Here is an 18,025-nt window from a genome sequence, read left to right as displayed (position 1 = left end):
ATGCGGGCCGACAGGCAGGCCGACAGCCAGGCCGACAGGCAAGCCAGTCCCGTGACGCCGGCACTGCCTACCTCGCAGGCGCCCGGAGCCGAGCCCGGAGCGTCCCTTCCAGTGCCTTCCCACCCACCCCAACAGCCTCGCCGCGGCGCTGCTGGCGCTGCTGGCGTGCCTGGGGCCATTCAGGGACTCCTCCCGAGCTCGCGTCGCTCCGGGGCAGCGGGAAGGGCCAGGCCTACACTCCAAATCCAGGGTGTCTAGAAACTATACGCCTTAGGCGTATGCCACAGAAATGGAACTGCCTTAAGGCGCCTTGATTCTATACGCCATAGGCGTATACCCCGCATTGAGCACCTTTTGCAGATAGAAGTTAGCATGTGAGCACCATTGGTCGAAGGAAAGGTGCGTGCATCGTACACACCCTGGATCATAGGCACTGAGCTCAACAGGACTCAAGGTGCGTAGAATGTAAACACCCTTTAAGGCCTCGGTAGGCATGGCCTCGGCCAAGGGCGGTGTTTGCATTCAACGCACCTAGAGTCCTGTTGAGCTCAGTGCCTATGATCCAGGGTGTGTACAATGCACGCACCTTTCCTTCGACCAATGGTGTTCACATGCTAACTTCTATCTGCAAAAGGTGCTCAATGGGGTATACGCCTTTGGCGTGTAGAATCAAGGCGCCTTAAGGCAGTTCCATTTCTGTGGCATACGCCTAAGGCGTATAGTTTCTAGACACCCTGGATTTGGAGTGTAGCCTCGCCCGGGCCCAGCCCGGCCCAGCCAGCCGCTCGCCGGCGAGAATGCCGCCGATTTGATTCCGGCTCCTCGTCGGCCACGTGACTTTCAGTCACTCCTGGCTGCAAGCACTGCGAGGTGTGGGCCCGTGCGAACGAGGGGGAGTGGGAGGGTCTCGCGGGTCCCTTCTCGATGTGGGCGGCGAGCTGCTCGCGCAGCACCGTCCCGCTGGATCCTTCTCCTCCCCGGGTTCCTCCCCTTTTTTTCCGGATCGCTGCAGAAAGCAGTCGCCTGCTGCGTTGCCAATTCCGCGCCAATTGCCCCCTGCATTTAGCTAATCGCGGAAATAGCGCCGCGTCGCTCGTTCGCGCTCTTCTTTGCCGCCGCCGCCACCGCACCGCTCGCCACCGCCGCAGTTTCCGGTTCTGTTTGAGTTGCCGCAATGATTTACTCAGGCGCCCTTCTGCTCCGCATTTTCGCGTTTGTTTCCGTGCTTCTACTTAATTTAAATTTGGCGCCGCCGGGCTGCCGCGCGCGTTAGCACGCCGCCAATGTTTCCCCCCTGTTTCTCGCGCGGGACCGTCGGCCCGGCAAATAGGGGCGGCCGGGAAGGGGGAGGGGGTGAGAGAGGGAAGGGGAGGGGGGGGGGGGGGTGACCACACCGGTAAATCTGCGTGCGCCGCCGGGCAGCCATTTAAATCAACATCGCCCGCGAGAGAAAAGGCGGCTCAAGTTTTGCCGAGGGAGGCTCTAAACCTGGGGCTGAAAGTTGCAGCTCGACTAGCTCCCTGCTTGGCTGCCTGGCTGGCTGACTGCCTGGCTGGCTGACTGCCTGGCTGACTAGCTGGCTGCCTGACTGGCTGCCTGGCTATGCTATTCCACGGGGCTGCGCGTTGCTGCGCGGTGCCCGCGTCGCGCCCGCTGCTCCACCCCGGGGAACACTCGGAATGAACACGTCAGGTGCGACGACGGGGGCCGAATCCAGCCATCGGTCATGCGAGGGCCCTTCTCTGCAAATCCACGAATGCGACGTCATTCCCTGCATCAACAGTGTAACCTGGGAATTAGACACTTGGCTCGGCGTGGATGGTGGATGCAGGGTGGATCCAGGGTGGATCGGGCCGGGGTGTATCGGGGCGGCGGGGCGCCTCCAAAGGACACAGCAGTGGAGCGGCACGACCCGCCTTTATGGCCCGTTTTACACCGTGACCCCGAGGGCTGCGCGAAAGAAAATGTGAGCAGGACACAACACGCGCGCACATGGATGCCCCGTCCTTTCCACTCACACAGACACACACACAGACACACACTCTCTCACACACACTCACCCGGACGCGCGGAGTGCCCCTTCTCCAGCATTCCTGCCCCGTCGACGTCAGCTCCCCGCGTCAGCCACTGTCAGCTCAGCTCGGGATATAAAACAAAAACACACAGCGGCGTCGGCCCTATGCTATTTCTTTTATGGATTTATTTATTTTCGCGGAACCATATCGAGCGAATAGTAAATAATAATCCTCGGGCGAAATTGTGTGGTGGGAATGGAGTGGCCTTGGAATTTGGAAGTGGCCCAGCCTGGGCCGGCATGGGGGGCCCCCAGTGGCCCCAGAGGCCCGGGTCGGCCTGGCTCGCCCCGGCTCGCCCCAGTGCGCCCCGCTGTGGGTCCTGAGCCCTTGGGCTGCCTTGGGCCCTGGGCCCCCGGCCAAAGGGCACGCAGCCTCACCACGCAGAATCAATAGAACGGAACGCACATGAAAGGAGTGTAGGTAATGCTCCGGCCCAAATAAGGAGGCCTTGAAGCAGACGCGCAGAGAGAGAGAGAGAGAGCGACAGACGCAGGGTAGCCTCACTCGAGGGGCATGTATCTTCGGGGTGTTGTGTTATCCCCTCGTCGGCGTTGCGTGGATTTTGTTTTTGTTGTTGTTTCGGCTTGTTGTGGAGGGAGTGCCCAGGGGCAACTCAATCGATGTATTCCCACGGAGCGCACACACAGACGCACAAAACGTGAAAAGGGGTTGTACGGCGCGAAAAACATGTGAAGTGAGCTTGACCGCCGCGTAGGGGGTCGACAATGGCAGGGTTGGTGTGTCCATGTGTCCCCGTTCGGGTACGTTGGGCGTCGGGCCCGTCGGGCCTGCACAGCACAGCTGCCGGCAAGTTGGCTCCAACTATTCCGTGTCTGGCTTTCCACTTTCTCATTGACATGCGCTTGACGAGGGCGACCCCGCCCGGCCCCGGCTTGCCCCGCCTCGGCGGCCACTCTGCCGCACTCCATTTGGGAGTCTAACGACCCCGCGGTGGAGCCCCGCGCCGCCCCGCGCCGCGCGGCCCCGCGATCTGCGACTGACTGGGACTGACTGGAGCAGCAGAGCGCTTCGGCGCAATGTTTCGTCGCTGTGTCTCTCTCGTACCGATGCGATTCGGAGCACGGCGGCGCCCCTTGAGAGGCAGAGGGACGAAACTCTGTTCGAAATGATCCCGCCGGAGGCGCTGTCGCTCTCGTCGTTAGCGTTCGGCGTCCGTTTTGTACGTTTGCTCGCGTGTTTGGCCGACGATGCCAGGGGGATGCCAGGGGGATGCCAGGGGGATGCCGGGACCCGCAGTCGTCTGCTCTGTACGCCCTGTCCGCTTGTCGTGTCGTCCGTGTCGTCCGCAGCGACATGGTGCAAATTACGGCATGGACCGGGGCCAAGTGAGCGGCCTCATGCCGTCAGTCGTCCATCCCCGTGCTGCCTCCCCCTCCCCCTTCCCTCTCCTCCCTCGCACTCTCGTTCTAAAAATGTTGCGTTTCCTGTTGCAGTGGCCAGCCCTCCAGACCGGCGCGGCCTGAGCGGTCAGCCCGGCATGGCGGTGTCGGGGGCGGTGTCGGGGGCGGTGTCGGGAGCGGCGGTGGGGGCGGGGCCCGGCGGGGGGCCACCGCCGTACGAAGACGAGCAGCCCGAGCAGGCCAGCACGCCCTCGGGCACGCCGCCGCACAACGGCCAGCTAGCCCGTGAGTAGCCCGCGCACTACGTACTAGTGTATTCCACTTTGCATCGCCCATAGCGTTTTCCGTTTTCCGACTTGTTTCCCTCTTTCCCCCCCATTTTTTGCGGTGGTGCCCTGTTCCCCTCTGGCGGTCTGACTGGATTGCGGGCCTAGCGGGCCGCGCGTGTAGACAAGCCGGCACTTACCAGAATGACGACAATAAGAGAGTCCGCCGCGCGCTGCCACGCTGCCACGCTCCTCGTCTGGAAATAAATTGCTGCACTGAGATTCCAAACGCTATGAGTATAGCACGTATGGTGCAATGCGCTGCGATATCGCACCATACGTGCAATGCCTCAGCCATATTGCACCTTTGGTGCAATGCTTCCCCGAAAGGCCCTATGCTTATGCATGGGAAATGGGAGGCATTGCACTTCATGTGCAATGCTTTTGCATTGCACCAATTGACGCTATACTCATAGCGTTTGGATTCTCAGTGTGGATCCTCTCCGAGGAGGCAGTGTCCTCTCCCGGAGTCATCTCCGAGACGGATGATTTAAACGAAGGCACCACCATGCCCTGGACGCCCTGGCCCTCGGGGCGCACGAAGCAGGGCGCAGGGATTAGGACGCACGAAGCAGGGCGCACGAAGCAGGGCTCACGAAGCAGGGGGCAGGGATTAGGACGCACGAAGCAGGGCGCACGAAGCAGGGTGCACGAAGCAGGGTGCACGAAGCAGGGTACACGAAGCAGGGTGCGCGAAGCAGGGTGCACGAAGCAGGGTACACGAAGCAGGGCTCACGAAGCAGGGGGCAGGGATTAGGACGCACGAAGCAGGGCGCACGAAGCAGGGCGCACGAAGCAGGGTGCACGAAGCAGGGCGCACGAAGCAGGGTGCACGAAGCAGGGTGCACGAAACAGGGTACACGAAGCAGGGTACACGAAGCAGGGTACACGAAGCAGGGCGCACGAAGCAGGGCGCATGAAGCAGAGCGCACGCTGCCACGCGTTTCCGCCCTCCATCGCGGGCGATGCGTTTTCGCGCCTTTATGGCCCGTAAAGGTCGTATCTCCGCGCTTTCCAATGGCATGACGCGACCCTTGCATTCAGTGCATTCGGTACAATCGACGCTCTCTTCACGTCTCCCTTTCTCGCTCCCTCTCCCTCGCTCAGCCAATCGTAAATCAGGTTCCTGCGAGTGTGTGTGCGAGTGTGTGGGGCAGTGTGTGTGTTCTGTGGAACGGACAGTTAGGCCACAAAGTCCTTGGGACGGTCCATGGACTCGGTACGTGACCATGGTCCCAACCACGCCCCGTCACCCACCGCTCCCTCGCCTCCCCCTCCCGGAATTTCATCGTAAAGCAACAAGCATCTTCAAGGCTCTGGGCTGGTGTGAGTGTGGGTCCTCCCGAAGACGTGGCGCCCTGCGCGGCCCTGGCCGGGCTGATCCGTCGCCGGGATTCGAACCCACGGCCCCCTGACTGGCCTGACTGGCCTGTGTGCGTGGGCCGCGGTACAGGCGGGGTGGCCTATTTCCATTTTGAGGCGCGTCTCCGTCGTGACTCTGCCAAAGCAGAGACAAATCGTCGCACCCTCAAACCCTCAAAATTCCGCTGACTCGTGTCTTGCGGGTCATCACTCAGCGGCCCAGCGCTTGGCCGGGCGCTGGCCCAGTGTACCAGAGTGACAGGCGGCAGTGCAGCCGGCAGCGCCGCCAACTTCTCAAATGCCGAGCTGGAATGTTTTCCCGCTTTTTTTCGCGTTCCGCGTAAGGGCCCGAGTCCTCCAGCCGTAGCGGCCGTAGCGGCACTCGGTAGCACTGCTCGTGGACGCAGTCGTACCGTGACACTTCCCCGCCCCGCCCTGCCCCACCCTGCCCCGCCCCCAGTCGCCCATCCCTAACTTTGACTGCGTTGAATGCGTTGCATGCTCGGCGCTGCTCAGCCCTGCGCTTGCCTCGGGTCGAACTTTTACGCTGGAAGTTTCCCCTTCCCGGTCGGACAATAAGCCGCCGTGGCCAGGCAGTGGGTCGGCAGCCGGAACGGCCAGGCATTCCCACCTGCTCCGCTTCGCCGCTCCGCGTTGCGCGCAGTGCTGCGCAGCGATGCGCGTTTCGTGCGATTCCAGGGCTGTGCGCACTGTTCCAAACCAAGCCTTGAATCAAGTTGGCGCTGAATCGATTCGGGTTCAAATCCGGTAGATTCAGCATTCTCTTGCCTTTATAAACTGGGAAATTCAATTCGAATCTGAACTTTATGGAGTTCAATTTTTGATTCACCTATTTTTGATCAGATTCGATTCGACAAATTCAGATTGGATTCGAGGTGTCAATCCTTGATTCCACGTTCCCCAACGAGTCTGCCAACCGCATGCTTCCCTCTGTTGCAGAGCAAGGCTCGCTGACCATCGTGCGGAGGAGCAGCACGAAGAAGGCCGTCAACAACGCCCCCGTCGGACCCACCGTCATACGAGGGGGCGCCCCCGGGCCCCCTGGCGGAGGGGGGGCGCCCCCAGACCCCGCCGACTCGCTGGCTAGAGATGTGGAGTCCATGGACCTCAGCACGGACTGCTTGCCCGCCGTGGACACGCCCGACGCCTGCGACAAAGCTGCGTTCAGGTATAAATAGTATATGAATAGAAGGGACCGTCCATAAATTACGTAACTTTTTACTAGATGCCTCTGTCCTTTATTTGTTCCGTACGGGCCGCCAGTGATTGCGAGAGGGGCAGAAGACGTTACGTAATTTATGGACGAGCACGAAGGAGTCGATCTGCGTGGAGCGCCTGCTAGCCCTTAATGTTAATGGTAATGTCAAGCAGGCAGGCCCGTCGCGGCCGCACGCGGGCAGGGTTGCCTATCCGAGACTTCACAGGCGCTCCGTGCTGGGATGGAAGCTGTCGTAGGCGGGATGAACTCGAACCTACTCGAACACCGCTGTTTAAGACTAAACGTCTGATTTCACCTTTGAACCATCCCTTCCACTCAGTTTATTCATTAAATAAAAATTCAAAAGTAAAGATGAAAATGAAAGTTGGTGTCGTACACACTAAATGTCATGGGACTTTTTTTGTCCCACGGTTTATGCAATTTTAAGCACATCCGAAGCTGATACAATTTTGTTCCCGCCTGGCGACACTGTGGCAACAAGCTACGGAAAATTCTGTAAACAGCTTGTGGTAATTCTCCGTAGGCCCCTTATCAATATTCTCCGTAGGCTCTTACAGTATTTTCTGTAGGACCGCACAGTATTCTCCGTAGGACCGCACAGTGATCTCCGTAGGACTATACAGTCTTCGAGGTCCTACGGAGAAGACTGTGCGGATTTACAGAGAATACTGTGCGGCCCTACGGAGAATACTGTAAGAGCCTACGGAGAATATTGATAAGAGGGCTACGGAGAATCCTGGCAAAAAAATTAACAGGATTTTCCGTACCTTTTTGCCACAGTGGACACATTTTGTCCGACGCCTGCTGCAAATCGTACTTTCACTAGACAATTTGTCCCGCCTGGGGGACACAAAATTGCATCACCACCGGATGTGCTTAAAATTGCATCATTCGTGGGACAAAAAAGTCCCATGACATTTAGTGGGTACGCCAATCCTCTCGCGGCAGTAGAGCCTCTTTTGCGGGCTTTGCAGAGTAGTCTGGCAGTGCGGTCTTTGCCGAGGCTCTGCCGACTACACCCACCGCCCTCCCTGATGGCTGCCAATGCCGACCCGCTTATGAAGAATGCCGCCCACAATGTGCTGCGCGGCCGCACCCTTTCGGCCCTTCGGCCTTTGGGCTGGTGCTGCTGGCGGTATGTGGCCCGGCCGGCCGGCATTTGCATGGGAATGCGGCCCTAATGACTGCATGGCCCAAACGGGGCCCGTCCCTGCCGGCCCTGCCGGCCCTGCCCCCCTGCCCCTTCCGGGGCCTCGACGGCGCCTCCCTCAAGACGGCCGGCTCCTCGCGACGCCCCTTGACGCCCCCTCCTCGCTGTTGCAGGCTCCGCTGCCTCCTACGTCAGCTCCAGCTGGGACAGGTCTCCGCGGACCTGCTCCAGAGCAACTTGCTCTACGCCGCACGCGTCCTTGAGGCGGTGTTCATCGATGAGACTAAGTAAGTGGGCGATCGTCTTGTTCCTCTTCCTCTCTGTCTCGGAACGAAAAAAGTTAATTGTTTACCAGGGGCAGGCTTGTCTCTCTCGGCCACTTTCGAATCGACGAGTGCCCCGGGCGATTCAACAACGATTGTGCACCGTTTCCTTGACTTACTAGCATCTTATGCGCATATCATGTTTTCGATGTGCCGCTCAGCTTTCACGAACTTTGTATAAAACTCTTTTGTTTCTTTTTCGAACAACTATCTGTGTTGTAGATGTGTTACGTTTAGTCTTACAATAGTTTTACTAGCACCAATCGGCTCGCACGCCACGCACATCATAATTGTGTAATATACTCTCACTTCGATGTGTTGTATTCTTGAAGGCGACAAAGCTGTACATCACCCCCGAACTGGATTTATTCACATAAACGCGACAAAAGGAATAAATATACTTTGCATTTTGGACCCTTATAAGGTAGCTCCCTGACCCTAACTAAATGCAACAAGGGCACTTTTTTTTCTAAATGATATAGTCCCCTACTCACAACGTAAAATCTACTGACTTATGCCTGGTCCAGTAATTAATGCAGTTTAAAGGTGCTGAAGTGAAGGCATGGTTAAAAGAGTTCCAAGTAGTAATTGTAAAGCTGTTTTCGAAACTGCCCTTGACCATAAAAGTGGCCATCTAGAGGGCACTTTCGTGTGATTTTGAGTGCATAGTTTTCTGAATGGTAAAAGATCTGCCCCACCCCCTTTCCCTATTTTAACTTACCTTTTTTCACAGGTCCCTAAATGTCCACAGCATTTCTGCCTTAACGTTGAGTTCAAACGGAAGTTTTGAAAACTCTTTCCAACATGATGAAAGATTGATTTTCCGTAGATGCATCTACTTTCTCTCCTTGTAATCAAATGCAGATCCGTTTGTGCGTTTTCATGCATGCCCAGTGACCAGGCTGCGTTGGCGTTTTGTTTATATATTCAATTTTTTTTTGTCACAACTGAGAATTGATCAAATATAATGAGTTAATTGACACTGCGCAGCCGGGTCTAAATGTGCTATCTCTAACATTTGGAATGGACGAATGTTTGTATCTATCTCTGTTTCTCTGCCTGAACGTGCCTCCTTCTCTGTGTGTCTCCCTGTCTTTCTCTCTCAATCACTCATCAGGACGCAGACTAACTCCCCCTGCGTACTAGGGACCGTGCGGACGAGGGTCAAGGCAGCCAACTTTCGGAGCGCACCGCCGCCGGCGAATCCAGCAAGCCCGTGCAACGAAGACGGTTACGGAGACCCGTTTGGGCAAGGTTGTCTAAAGCCCCTTTCTGCTTGCATAATCCTTACACCATAAATTCACGTCTGGTATCTTCGTCTGGCTATGGAACAATTGAAGATTTTAGCACGATACAAATATGTTTTCACACAAAACGAAATCCTAGTCTTTACTTATTTTACACTGAACTTCAAAAAGTTCCACGTTTAATGGCTTCATGAAACTAGAAGCAAGCACTGTATCCTGCATGACTGATTCACACTATCTTGCTGTAATGTGTTCCATTTCAAAATGTTAATAAATTAACCCATTACTTCCATAGCCAGTATCATTTGTGTGTTCAAGGTCGTCATGATTTGTTTATTAACAGTAACAACTTATCCCAAACAAAGGGTTCAGTATAAGTACCTAGTACCCACTTTAGTTATCTCCTTTTATATTTAGACCCTTAAAAATTGTTAAAATACCCCGTACAACCTTCCCTTGCTTTGACCAGCTTACCTGAGAAGTAATTTCCTGCAATTAAGGCTTCGTCTAACATGTTTTGCTTGACCAGAAAAAAGTACTTAGGAGTCTCTAACCAGGAAGTAGAAGCCATATTTGTGTCCCCTTTAGCGCAGAAAACATTCAACAGTCCGTAGATATCGTTAGTAAAAAGGCTAAGTTGAACTAGATGTCCAGAGTCTCTACTAAATAGAATTAAGTTCAAATGAATAAACTGCGAAATTTATATTTATATATAGTTTAAATAGATTTGCTATAACTTTTTTACAGTGTGTTATCTTCTAAGTAGGTTGGACACCTTTCTGCCGATTACCCAATACGTCAACCACCTTCCTTCCGCTTGCATGGTTGAGCGCTTTTGGTAGCTTTCCTGTGTGAGCAATTTCCTTTGAAGTCCATTGCCTGTTCCTGGATCTTTTCAAATCGATAACATAAACTCTCTTAAAAACTCTTTTAATTACAAATGATATAAAAAGAGTTACACAGTTAAAGGACACTCAGCGTGACTTTCTCATAGCTTGTATCGTAGCTAGCCTGTGTCTCTTCTCACGGCGCAGGCACACCGACAATCTATGGTGATGCTCACTCTTTAATCAAGAGATCCTCTTAAAAGTCCTGTAAAGGCATCAACGGCTCCTTAAAGGTGTCTCTATTGTCTGTGTGCAATATTGGATTAACTGTGAATTTTTCATGCTTCTCGTCAACTGTTCGTCGTCTAAATAATCGTTTCAGATAACTTGCTTTAAAATATTAAGTGTTTTTAATGATAAAATAGAATTCTGAAGTGCACTGCCTCCTTTGCAGTGTTCTGACTCTTAGCTCTCTGCTGTGCTCATCTCTCTCGTTTTCTGTCAACAACACTCTTGTCGCTGCCTATGTCGTTGCCCCCTGCACGTTACTTTGATGGTTTGTTTCTTCCTGTATGTTCACTGGAAATTCAAATTTCGTTTATAATATATTGCGTACCGTCCTCACCTTAAAACACGGTGCACAAATCTGTCACACCTCAATTTTGTTTCATTCCAATTTTGGCATGCAATGTTCATTATTAAGCTTGAGTTTCCGGTGAGTTCTTTCGCTCTCAGGATTGCGGATCCCTTAGACTGAAATTAAACACGGAGGGAACGCACTAAAGAGAGATAGGGGCTATTTTGCTGCCGCGTCTGTCTATGTCTCTTCCTGCCTGTCTCCTGCGACCGCATTTTTCTCTAATCTATTTTAGCAGATTTTAACCACCTTTTTTCTTTTTTGTGGGTTCACTCTCTTCTTCGAGACCTATCTTCCCTGCCTTCTCTGCTTTGTTCTATCTGACAAGTGTCGATCCTAACCCCCTTTTTCAGACTGTCTTTGCTTTTTGTGTGCCGTTCTTCTAAGTGTACTTTGTGAATGTTGTTACGCCTGTAGTCCTGTATTTCCACTTCGCTCCTCCTTGGTGTTTAACATCCCTCATACTTGCCCGCTTCTACCATACAAAACCACAGAAGTAACAAAATTGCATGCACCACTCCTCACAAACTCTCATAGAAATCAGAACACATTCGCCGTTAGTAATCACGTAGGATTTATCACAGTGTATTCATAGAAGAGGTATGTATACCAATCGGGCCAGCCACCGCCTTTGACGGCGAGTTGTTGACTTGGCGGTCTGTGCAACCTGCGGTGGTTCATTTGAACGGAACAAAGCTCTCCCTGTCCCTTTGTACTGGCCAAAGCAGGACCACCCCTTGGTCATGAGAAACCCTCTCCCGGCGCGAACGGCCTGTAACTACAAGGCCTCCGAGGCGGCCGGGCCGCCTGCCCGACCCACCCGAACCACCCGAACGAAGGCACCTTGTTTGGGGCGAACTCCGTTTTGGCAACGCAGCTCAGAGATTCGAGTTTCCAAATGGCCTATTATCCCGCTCAAGTGGCCCACAGCGCGCGGCGCGCCCAGCGGGCCCTCGTGTTGGCGCTGTCCACAGGGACGCTTTGGAGTGGGTTTCGATATTTGCTTGAGCGCGGTTTGCCAGACTGCTGAGCCCGCTGCTGCGCCGGTGGAGCTAAAACCTCCGCAACTGGACTGAGCCTGTACCCTGGTTGCGAGGGTTTTCGCTCTGCGCTGCACCGAGAGGCGATGCTCCCCACCAAAGGTCGCAAAACAAACCCGGTTGGCGCGCAGTGTGCCCCTCCTCAAGTCAGTCGCTCTCCGTTCCGGCGCGCGCGTTTTTTGCGCATTATCCACCCGCCTTTCCACGTGCCTGCTCGCGAATCCTCTCTGTATATTATCCGCTCCTCTTTAGCCTCCAATTCAATATTACCCTGTCATGCAGAATTCAGCACTCGGGGCACTTGCTCCGCTTCAACTCGATTACTTCGGGCCGCCCCTTACGCCGCTCAGTGAGACGCTCGGAGAGACGCTCGGAGAGACGCTCGGAGAGACGCTCGGAGAGACGCTCGGAGAGACGCTCGGAGAGACGCTCGGAGAGACGCTCGGAGAGACGCTCGGAGAGACGCTCGGAGTGGCGCTCGGAGGGACGAGCGCGACCGCGAGGCCCGTGCGGTCCGCACCGCTTGAGCAACGCGTAAAAGGCGAATTGTGTCCGGCGGAGAGCGACGGCCTGGCCATGGCCTGGCTCACAATCAGGTTTACTTCCCCCTTTTTTTTAAACGCGCCAACTTTGTTTGATTTGCGATTCGGCGCGCACTCAGCAGCCAGTCAGCTTGCTCTGCTGCCCTGCTGCTCTGCTGCCCCGCTAGCACTCCCACCCCCCTTTTCGACCTGTTTCAATCAACCTTCCCGCAGTCACGTCTCTATCGCCCTCAAAACGATGACTAAACTGTACTTTTATTTTACATTTTTTAGTTTTCTGTACTTTTGGGTTTACGTCTATCATCTTTAGAAATTAAAAAAAAATTAAAAAAAACATAACACTTGTATTATGCTTTGCTCTGAACAGAGTGTTTCGGTAAAGCTATCCCGGCTAGCACGCGCAGCCTCGCCCGCTTCGTCTGCTCGGCCCGCCCCGCGGTATGATGAGAAATTGAGGTGCGTTTGGCCTCGCTATTTCTCTCCCGCGGCCAGGGAAGCCTCCCTTCCGAAACACCCTGTTCGTCCGCACACTCCAAGCAAAACAAAAGGATTGTATACTTTTTTTCTTCTTTTTTTTTTCAAAAGCAAAATGATACATTAGTCGGACGCGTTGCATTGTTGAGGCTTTTGTTTTTTTTTTTTGCTGTGCTTTGAAGGCCTCGCCCTCACGGTCGGTACTATGTTTTGTGCACTCACAGAGGCCCCGCTCGGAGAGGAAACCTCGAAGCCAGTCGGGACTGCTCGCCTCCTGCGGACACTCGGTGGGTCCCGCCCCGGGCCGCACCAAGCTGCACCAAGCTGCCGAGTGTGTAGCGCGAGCAAGCTCTGGCGCAAGCTCTGGCCCAAGCTCTGGCGCAAGTTGCATCGCACTGGCTTGCGCAAATGCTTGAGCGGTGCTTGTGACGGTCGGACTCTGTCACACTGTCAGAGGGCGTCCAAGAAGGCCGCCCCTGCTGCCGGCGTGCCGCGGCGTGCCACGTGCCGAGCGCGTCACGTTCTCAACTACAGAGTGGCGCGCCGAGAGAGGGAGAACACTAACACGATAGAGCGGCTCGTCGCGTCGCAGCAACACTACTCTCTGAGACACTGCACGGCCCGACCTGGCTCCGCGTGGCTGCGCCTCCAGCTGCCGCTGCTGGCCGTCGTGTCGCTGGAGTCCTGGACGCAGCTGGCGGGCCGGCCGATCAAGTACACTGAGACACAGACACAGAGCAACACAACCAGTGACTCCCCGAGACGGACAGCCCAGCAAGCCCGCCTCGAGAGCCCAGGCGCCCGAAAAAGGCGCCAATCTGAACGGTCCCCGCGGCCCTGCTGGGACGGCCGTCGGCTGGCTGGGCGGGGCGGGGCGGGGCGGGGAGTGTGAACCAAGAGGCTGCGCGCTGCGCGTCCACCTCGGTGGTTGGTTCCATCAAGGACGGCGGTCGCCCCGTCTCGTCTCCAGCGCCTCTGCCTCAGCGCTTTGGCCGCCTTCAGCCTTCAGCCGGCCCAGCGCGCAAACACCGCGGAACGCCCTGGCCAGCCCACTGGAACACCGTGGGGCGGGGCGGGGCGGGGCGGGGCGGCCGCCCTTGTAATTACGCCGTGGCGCTGTGTCAGTCCCCGCCCCACCCCGCCGCACCCCACTCCACCGCAACCGGCGCCACGCGCCGAAATTTCAACTGGCTTCCTTTTGTGCGATACGAAACCCGTTTCGTTTGGCTGCCATGAACCGCGCCACCGATTTCAGACCTTCGTCACCCCCTCCGACCCAACCTCCCCCGTGCCTCCGACAGGGTCAAGCATGGGCACGCTGATCGTCAGGGATCGCCCCCGCGCTTCAAAGAGAGTCATTTGACAGCAGACGAGCGATGCCCAAGAGTCGGATTCGTATCGCTCCGTCTCTCTCCCACGCCCCAAAGGCGCCAGTGAGTGCCAAGAGTCAGAGCGACGAATGACGACTCCGGCCTCGGCCCAGTCGACAGCATCAGGTTGCCGGCAGGGCTGCCGATCGCCTGCAATGCCGTTAAAGTGACAAACTCCGGGGGGCGGGGGCTGTGCTGGGACACTCGCAAACGCACCCCACACTCACACACGACGCCCGCAAGCGGCGGCAAAGCGTTGCCAGAACTTGTCTGCAAATAAAATTCGATAAGTTTGTGCTTTTTTTCCTCTTCTCGTTCTCTCTCTCTCTCTCTCTCTCTCTCTCTCTCTCTCTCTCTCTCTCTCTCTCTCTCTCTCTCTCTCTCTCTCTCTCTCTCTCTGCTTTCCAGCCGCATATGCATGAATGGGGTAAGGCCGCGGGCGGGACAGGAAGGGGAGCGCGGAGTAAAAGTTGTCGACGGTGATGGCGCGGCTAGCTGCCTGCCTGCCTGGCTGGCGCGGCCCGAGTCCACAGAGTCCACGAACCCACAGGCCCACACGGGCCCGCGGGGACGGGTCGGGCGGGGAGCAACGTGACCACGCTCGCGCTGGGGAGCGTGGCTGCGTGGCGGCCGTGGCGGAGCGCTGCGGTCGGGGCCTATACCACGATGAACGGGGTTGCCGGTCCGCTCTCCCTCTCTTCGCGAAGAAAACTTTCCACCCTGTCTTTTTGCTTCCGCCTCCCGCTTATCCCATCCTTACCGCCACCCTTGCCCGAGGGTGGAACAACTTTCGATTTCTCGTCAACATCCTCTTACATTTTTTGGGCGATTTTTATGTTTTAGTAAAACAGTTTCATTTGACTCTGATTTTTTTTTTGCTCGCGCACTTTTAATTACAAAGCCGCTGCCTGGAGCGCATCGCGAGGCGCATCGTTTGAGCCGCTCCCTCCCCCAGTGGGGCCCCCGACTATGCCGACTTCAGCCATTCGGCCTGCTCGGCCTGCTCGAGGAGCAAGAGTGCGGCGCGTTGATCCGCTGACTATGGCGGCAAGGGTGCCGTCGTGCAGGCGGGGCTGGCGGGGCTGGCAGCCACAACACGCCGATTGACTCGCCCTCCCGGCCTGCACGGCCTGCGGCACGGCCTGCACGTCCTGGCCGGGACGCGGGGATTCCGACCCTCTTTCCCTTAAAAGGTCCTTGGCTTGAAAATAGAGCGAGTCGCTCGTAAAGCCCCCTCCTCCCTCCCGCCCTCCTCCTCCCCCAGGCGCGGATGGGTCGAAGCATGAAGCGGCATGAAGCGGCGGGCGGCGAGTTACAGTCGTCGGATTTATGAAACGTCTGCGGCGTGCCTCTGGCCCTCTGCGACTGGGAGCCGCGCTGCGGTGCGCCGCGGCTCGAGATGGGTAGATGGGTGCATCGCATCGAGCAAGGTGGGGAGGAAACGACCCCCGCCCCGTCCCGCCCCGCCATCTGCCCCAGAGTCAACCCCCGCGCCACCTCTTGGCCGCGCTGGAATATTAATTGAAATAATCACGTTGGGCCTTCGCCTTCCCCCTCTCCCTTTTTCTATCCGCTTCCCTTGCGGTGGGCTCTGGGCCTCCCTGCCCAGTACACTGTGCCCTTCACCCCGCGCCACGGTGGAGTGCTCGTCGCGCCGTCCCCGCTGCATTCGGGGAAGTGCAGCCGTGGTGCAGCCGGCTGGCTGGCTCGACCCCGTTGGGTGGCTGGCGCGGCTGGGGTCTGAGGGCACCGCTTGATACTGCTTCCCCGACAACGTGCCCGCCTCCGAGGCCCAGGCCGCCTGTGCGCCTGCATGCGCCGCCTCCCGAAATGAGCTCAAGTTGGCAATATATCGCAGATGAAGCGACGCCGTGGCGTGGGGGAGGGGAGGCTTCCAAGGCGAGTCTCATGACCTTCTCTGAGGAATGAGAAAATGCAGTAACACAGCGCACTGCAATGCACTATTTCCTCCTGCATCCCCCGCCCCGCCTCCCGCCCCGCCCCGCCCCGCCCGGCTCTCCGCAGGCAGCCGCAGGCCGCTCAGCGCTGGGATATGAGTCCATTTAATGGTCTATGTGACGACCATCTTCCACAGGGCCTTTACGACCCCTCCCCCTCCACCTCCCCGCGACCCACCCCTCGATGTTACAGTCTCGGGCGAATAAGCTGAGCCAGCGGGCCGGTGCCAGCCAAGCCCGTCCAGGCCGTCCAGCCCGGCGGTGCACCATAACAGCAACATAATGATTGTCTCCGTGCCGTGGCGTGCCGCGGGGCGCGGGATCGAATCCCGACGCAGCGAGCTTTTAGACCCCGTCTCCGGCGCGCCCCCCGGCCTTGGTCTTCGCGCCTCGCCGCGCCGCGCCCTGTCGTTTCATTCGGCGAGCACCGCCTTACCGGTCCGTCTCTCTCGCACCGTCCGCGGACGCCGCATGAGTGCGAGAGAGACGGAGCGACCAAAGCCGTGTTTCGCAGTGCGCCCGCCGTGCTGCCGCCGTGCTGCCGCGCAGGCACTACCCTCGTGACTGTCAATCCGACTGAGGCGGCGCGTTGCCGCCCTGCCGGCTTGCCGTCAAGGGCGCCAAGCCCGGCCCGGCCCGGCTCGGGGGCAGCGTCGCCTCGCCTCACCTCGTTTTGGCTTTCGGCGCTTTCGGCGCGAGAATTCGGCCCGCTTCCAACTTGTTTAATGTTTGATGATGCCGAGCGCGCTCTGTTTCTGTTTTCACTCCTCTCGGCGTGGACCCGCCCCCGCCTCCGCCTCGCCCTGCGACGCGCGGTGCCCCGTGTCCCGTCCTCCCGAATGTTTCCTGCTTTTTCCCCGTGTTGCCCCCATTGTGCAGCGAACCCTCCGCCCCGCCCCGCCCAGCCGTGCCGCTTGGGGCAACACGTCCCAGAAGGCGCCCCCCGCGACCCCTGCTCCGCACGCGCACACACATACAGACACAGACACGCATAGACAAAGCACACTTTTGCGGAGTCTCCGGCCGTGTAAGTGACCGAGGTGACTTGCAGCGCCTACGACAAGAAGGGCAAGTTCATCAACCCTCCCTCCCTTCCCCACCCTTCCCCACTTCGCGTGCACGCTGACACCTCAGTCGTGCCAACAGCCCCCTTCCCCCACCGCCTTGGTCCCTCTTCGTATTCCATTTGCTTATCTGCACGATAAGGCTGTCTGTAACGCGCCAGGAATGGCCGAGCGCTGTTTATACTTTGGGCCCACACCGCCAGCCGCACTCTCCGGCGTGACAACACACAAAATACACAGACACGCGCCCACGCGCACGCACACTCGACACGCGACGCGACGAACCCTGGAGCGGGTGAAGGGCATCAAGAGCCAAACCGGAAGCGACTAACCTGACCGGAAGTACGGCGCGACCGGCGGCGCGCTGCATGCGGACTAACTCCGGGACTGCGACATGCGAAGCACGCGGGATGGGGGATGCGTAACAATCGCAACGGACCCCGTCGAGACTAATCGCACGCCGAACGCGACTCGCCGCTCTCGAACGGAACGACCTATCGAACGGGCCGCGCGTCGTTCGGTTCGGCCTGGACTTCCGCGGATCGGAGGCGCCGGGCGAGGACGTGGTGAAGACGGCCGCTGACTTGTGTGTCTTTCCCGCAGGCGGCTGGCCGACGAGGACGACGAGCTGTCCGAAGTGCAGCCCGACGCCGTGCCGCCCGAGGTGCGCGAGTGGCTCGCCTCCACCTTCACGAGGCAGCTGGCCACGCAGCGGCGCAGGCCCGACGAGAAGCCCAAGTTCCGGTCGGTGGCGCACGCCATCCGCGCCGGCATCTTCGTGGACCGCATCTACCGGCGGGTGTCCAACGCCGCGCTCATGCAGTTCCCGCCGGAGGTGGTGCGCGTCCTCAAGGTAAGCCTCCCTGCCATCGTGCGGCACCGCCAGCGACGCCAGCGGAGCCGCAGTGGGCCAGAAGACCGGTGGAGGCGGTCAGAACCCCCGACGCGTTTTGACCTCCAGAGTCGCTCAATGGGACTCGAACCGAACGTGTGACCCCACCAACGGATTACTCCTAGAACGAGGAAGCC

General features: G+C 57.6%; 1 protein-coding gene across 1 annotated transcript in view; it reads left to right on the top strand.

The window, feature by feature from the left end:
• Window positions 1-18,025, top strand: part of LOC117641237 (calcium/calmodulin-dependent 3',5'-cyclic nucleotide phosphodiesterase 1-like) — a 52,796-nt gene that overhangs the window by 29,145 nt on the left and 5,626 nt on the right. Inside the window, exons 2-7 of the mRNA XM_034378392.1 lie at window positions 3,530-3,721; window positions 6,085-6,313; window positions 7,688-7,801; window positions 8,984-9,091; window positions 12,829-12,891; window positions 17,600-17,849. Of these exons, the coding sequence (XP_034234283.1) occupies window positions 3,530-3,721; window positions 6,085-6,313; window positions 7,688-7,801; window positions 8,984-9,091; window positions 12,829-12,891; window positions 17,600-17,849 (956 nt within the window). The remainder of the gene's footprint in view (window positions 1-3,529; window positions 3,722-6,084; window positions 6,314-7,687; window positions 7,802-8,983; window positions 9,092-12,828; window positions 12,892-17,599; window positions 17,850-18,025) is intronic.

Source organism: Thrips palmi, unplaced genomic scaffold (assembly GCF_012932325.1).
Source record: "Thrips palmi isolate BJ-2018 unplaced genomic scaffold, TpBJ-2018v1 HiC_scaffold_15, whole genome shotgun sequence".
NCBI classification, from domain to species: Eukaryota; Metazoa; Arthropoda; class Insecta; order Thysanoptera; family Thripidae; genus Thrips; species Thrips palmi.
This window is presented reverse-complemented; position numbering and strand designations above follow the sequence as displayed.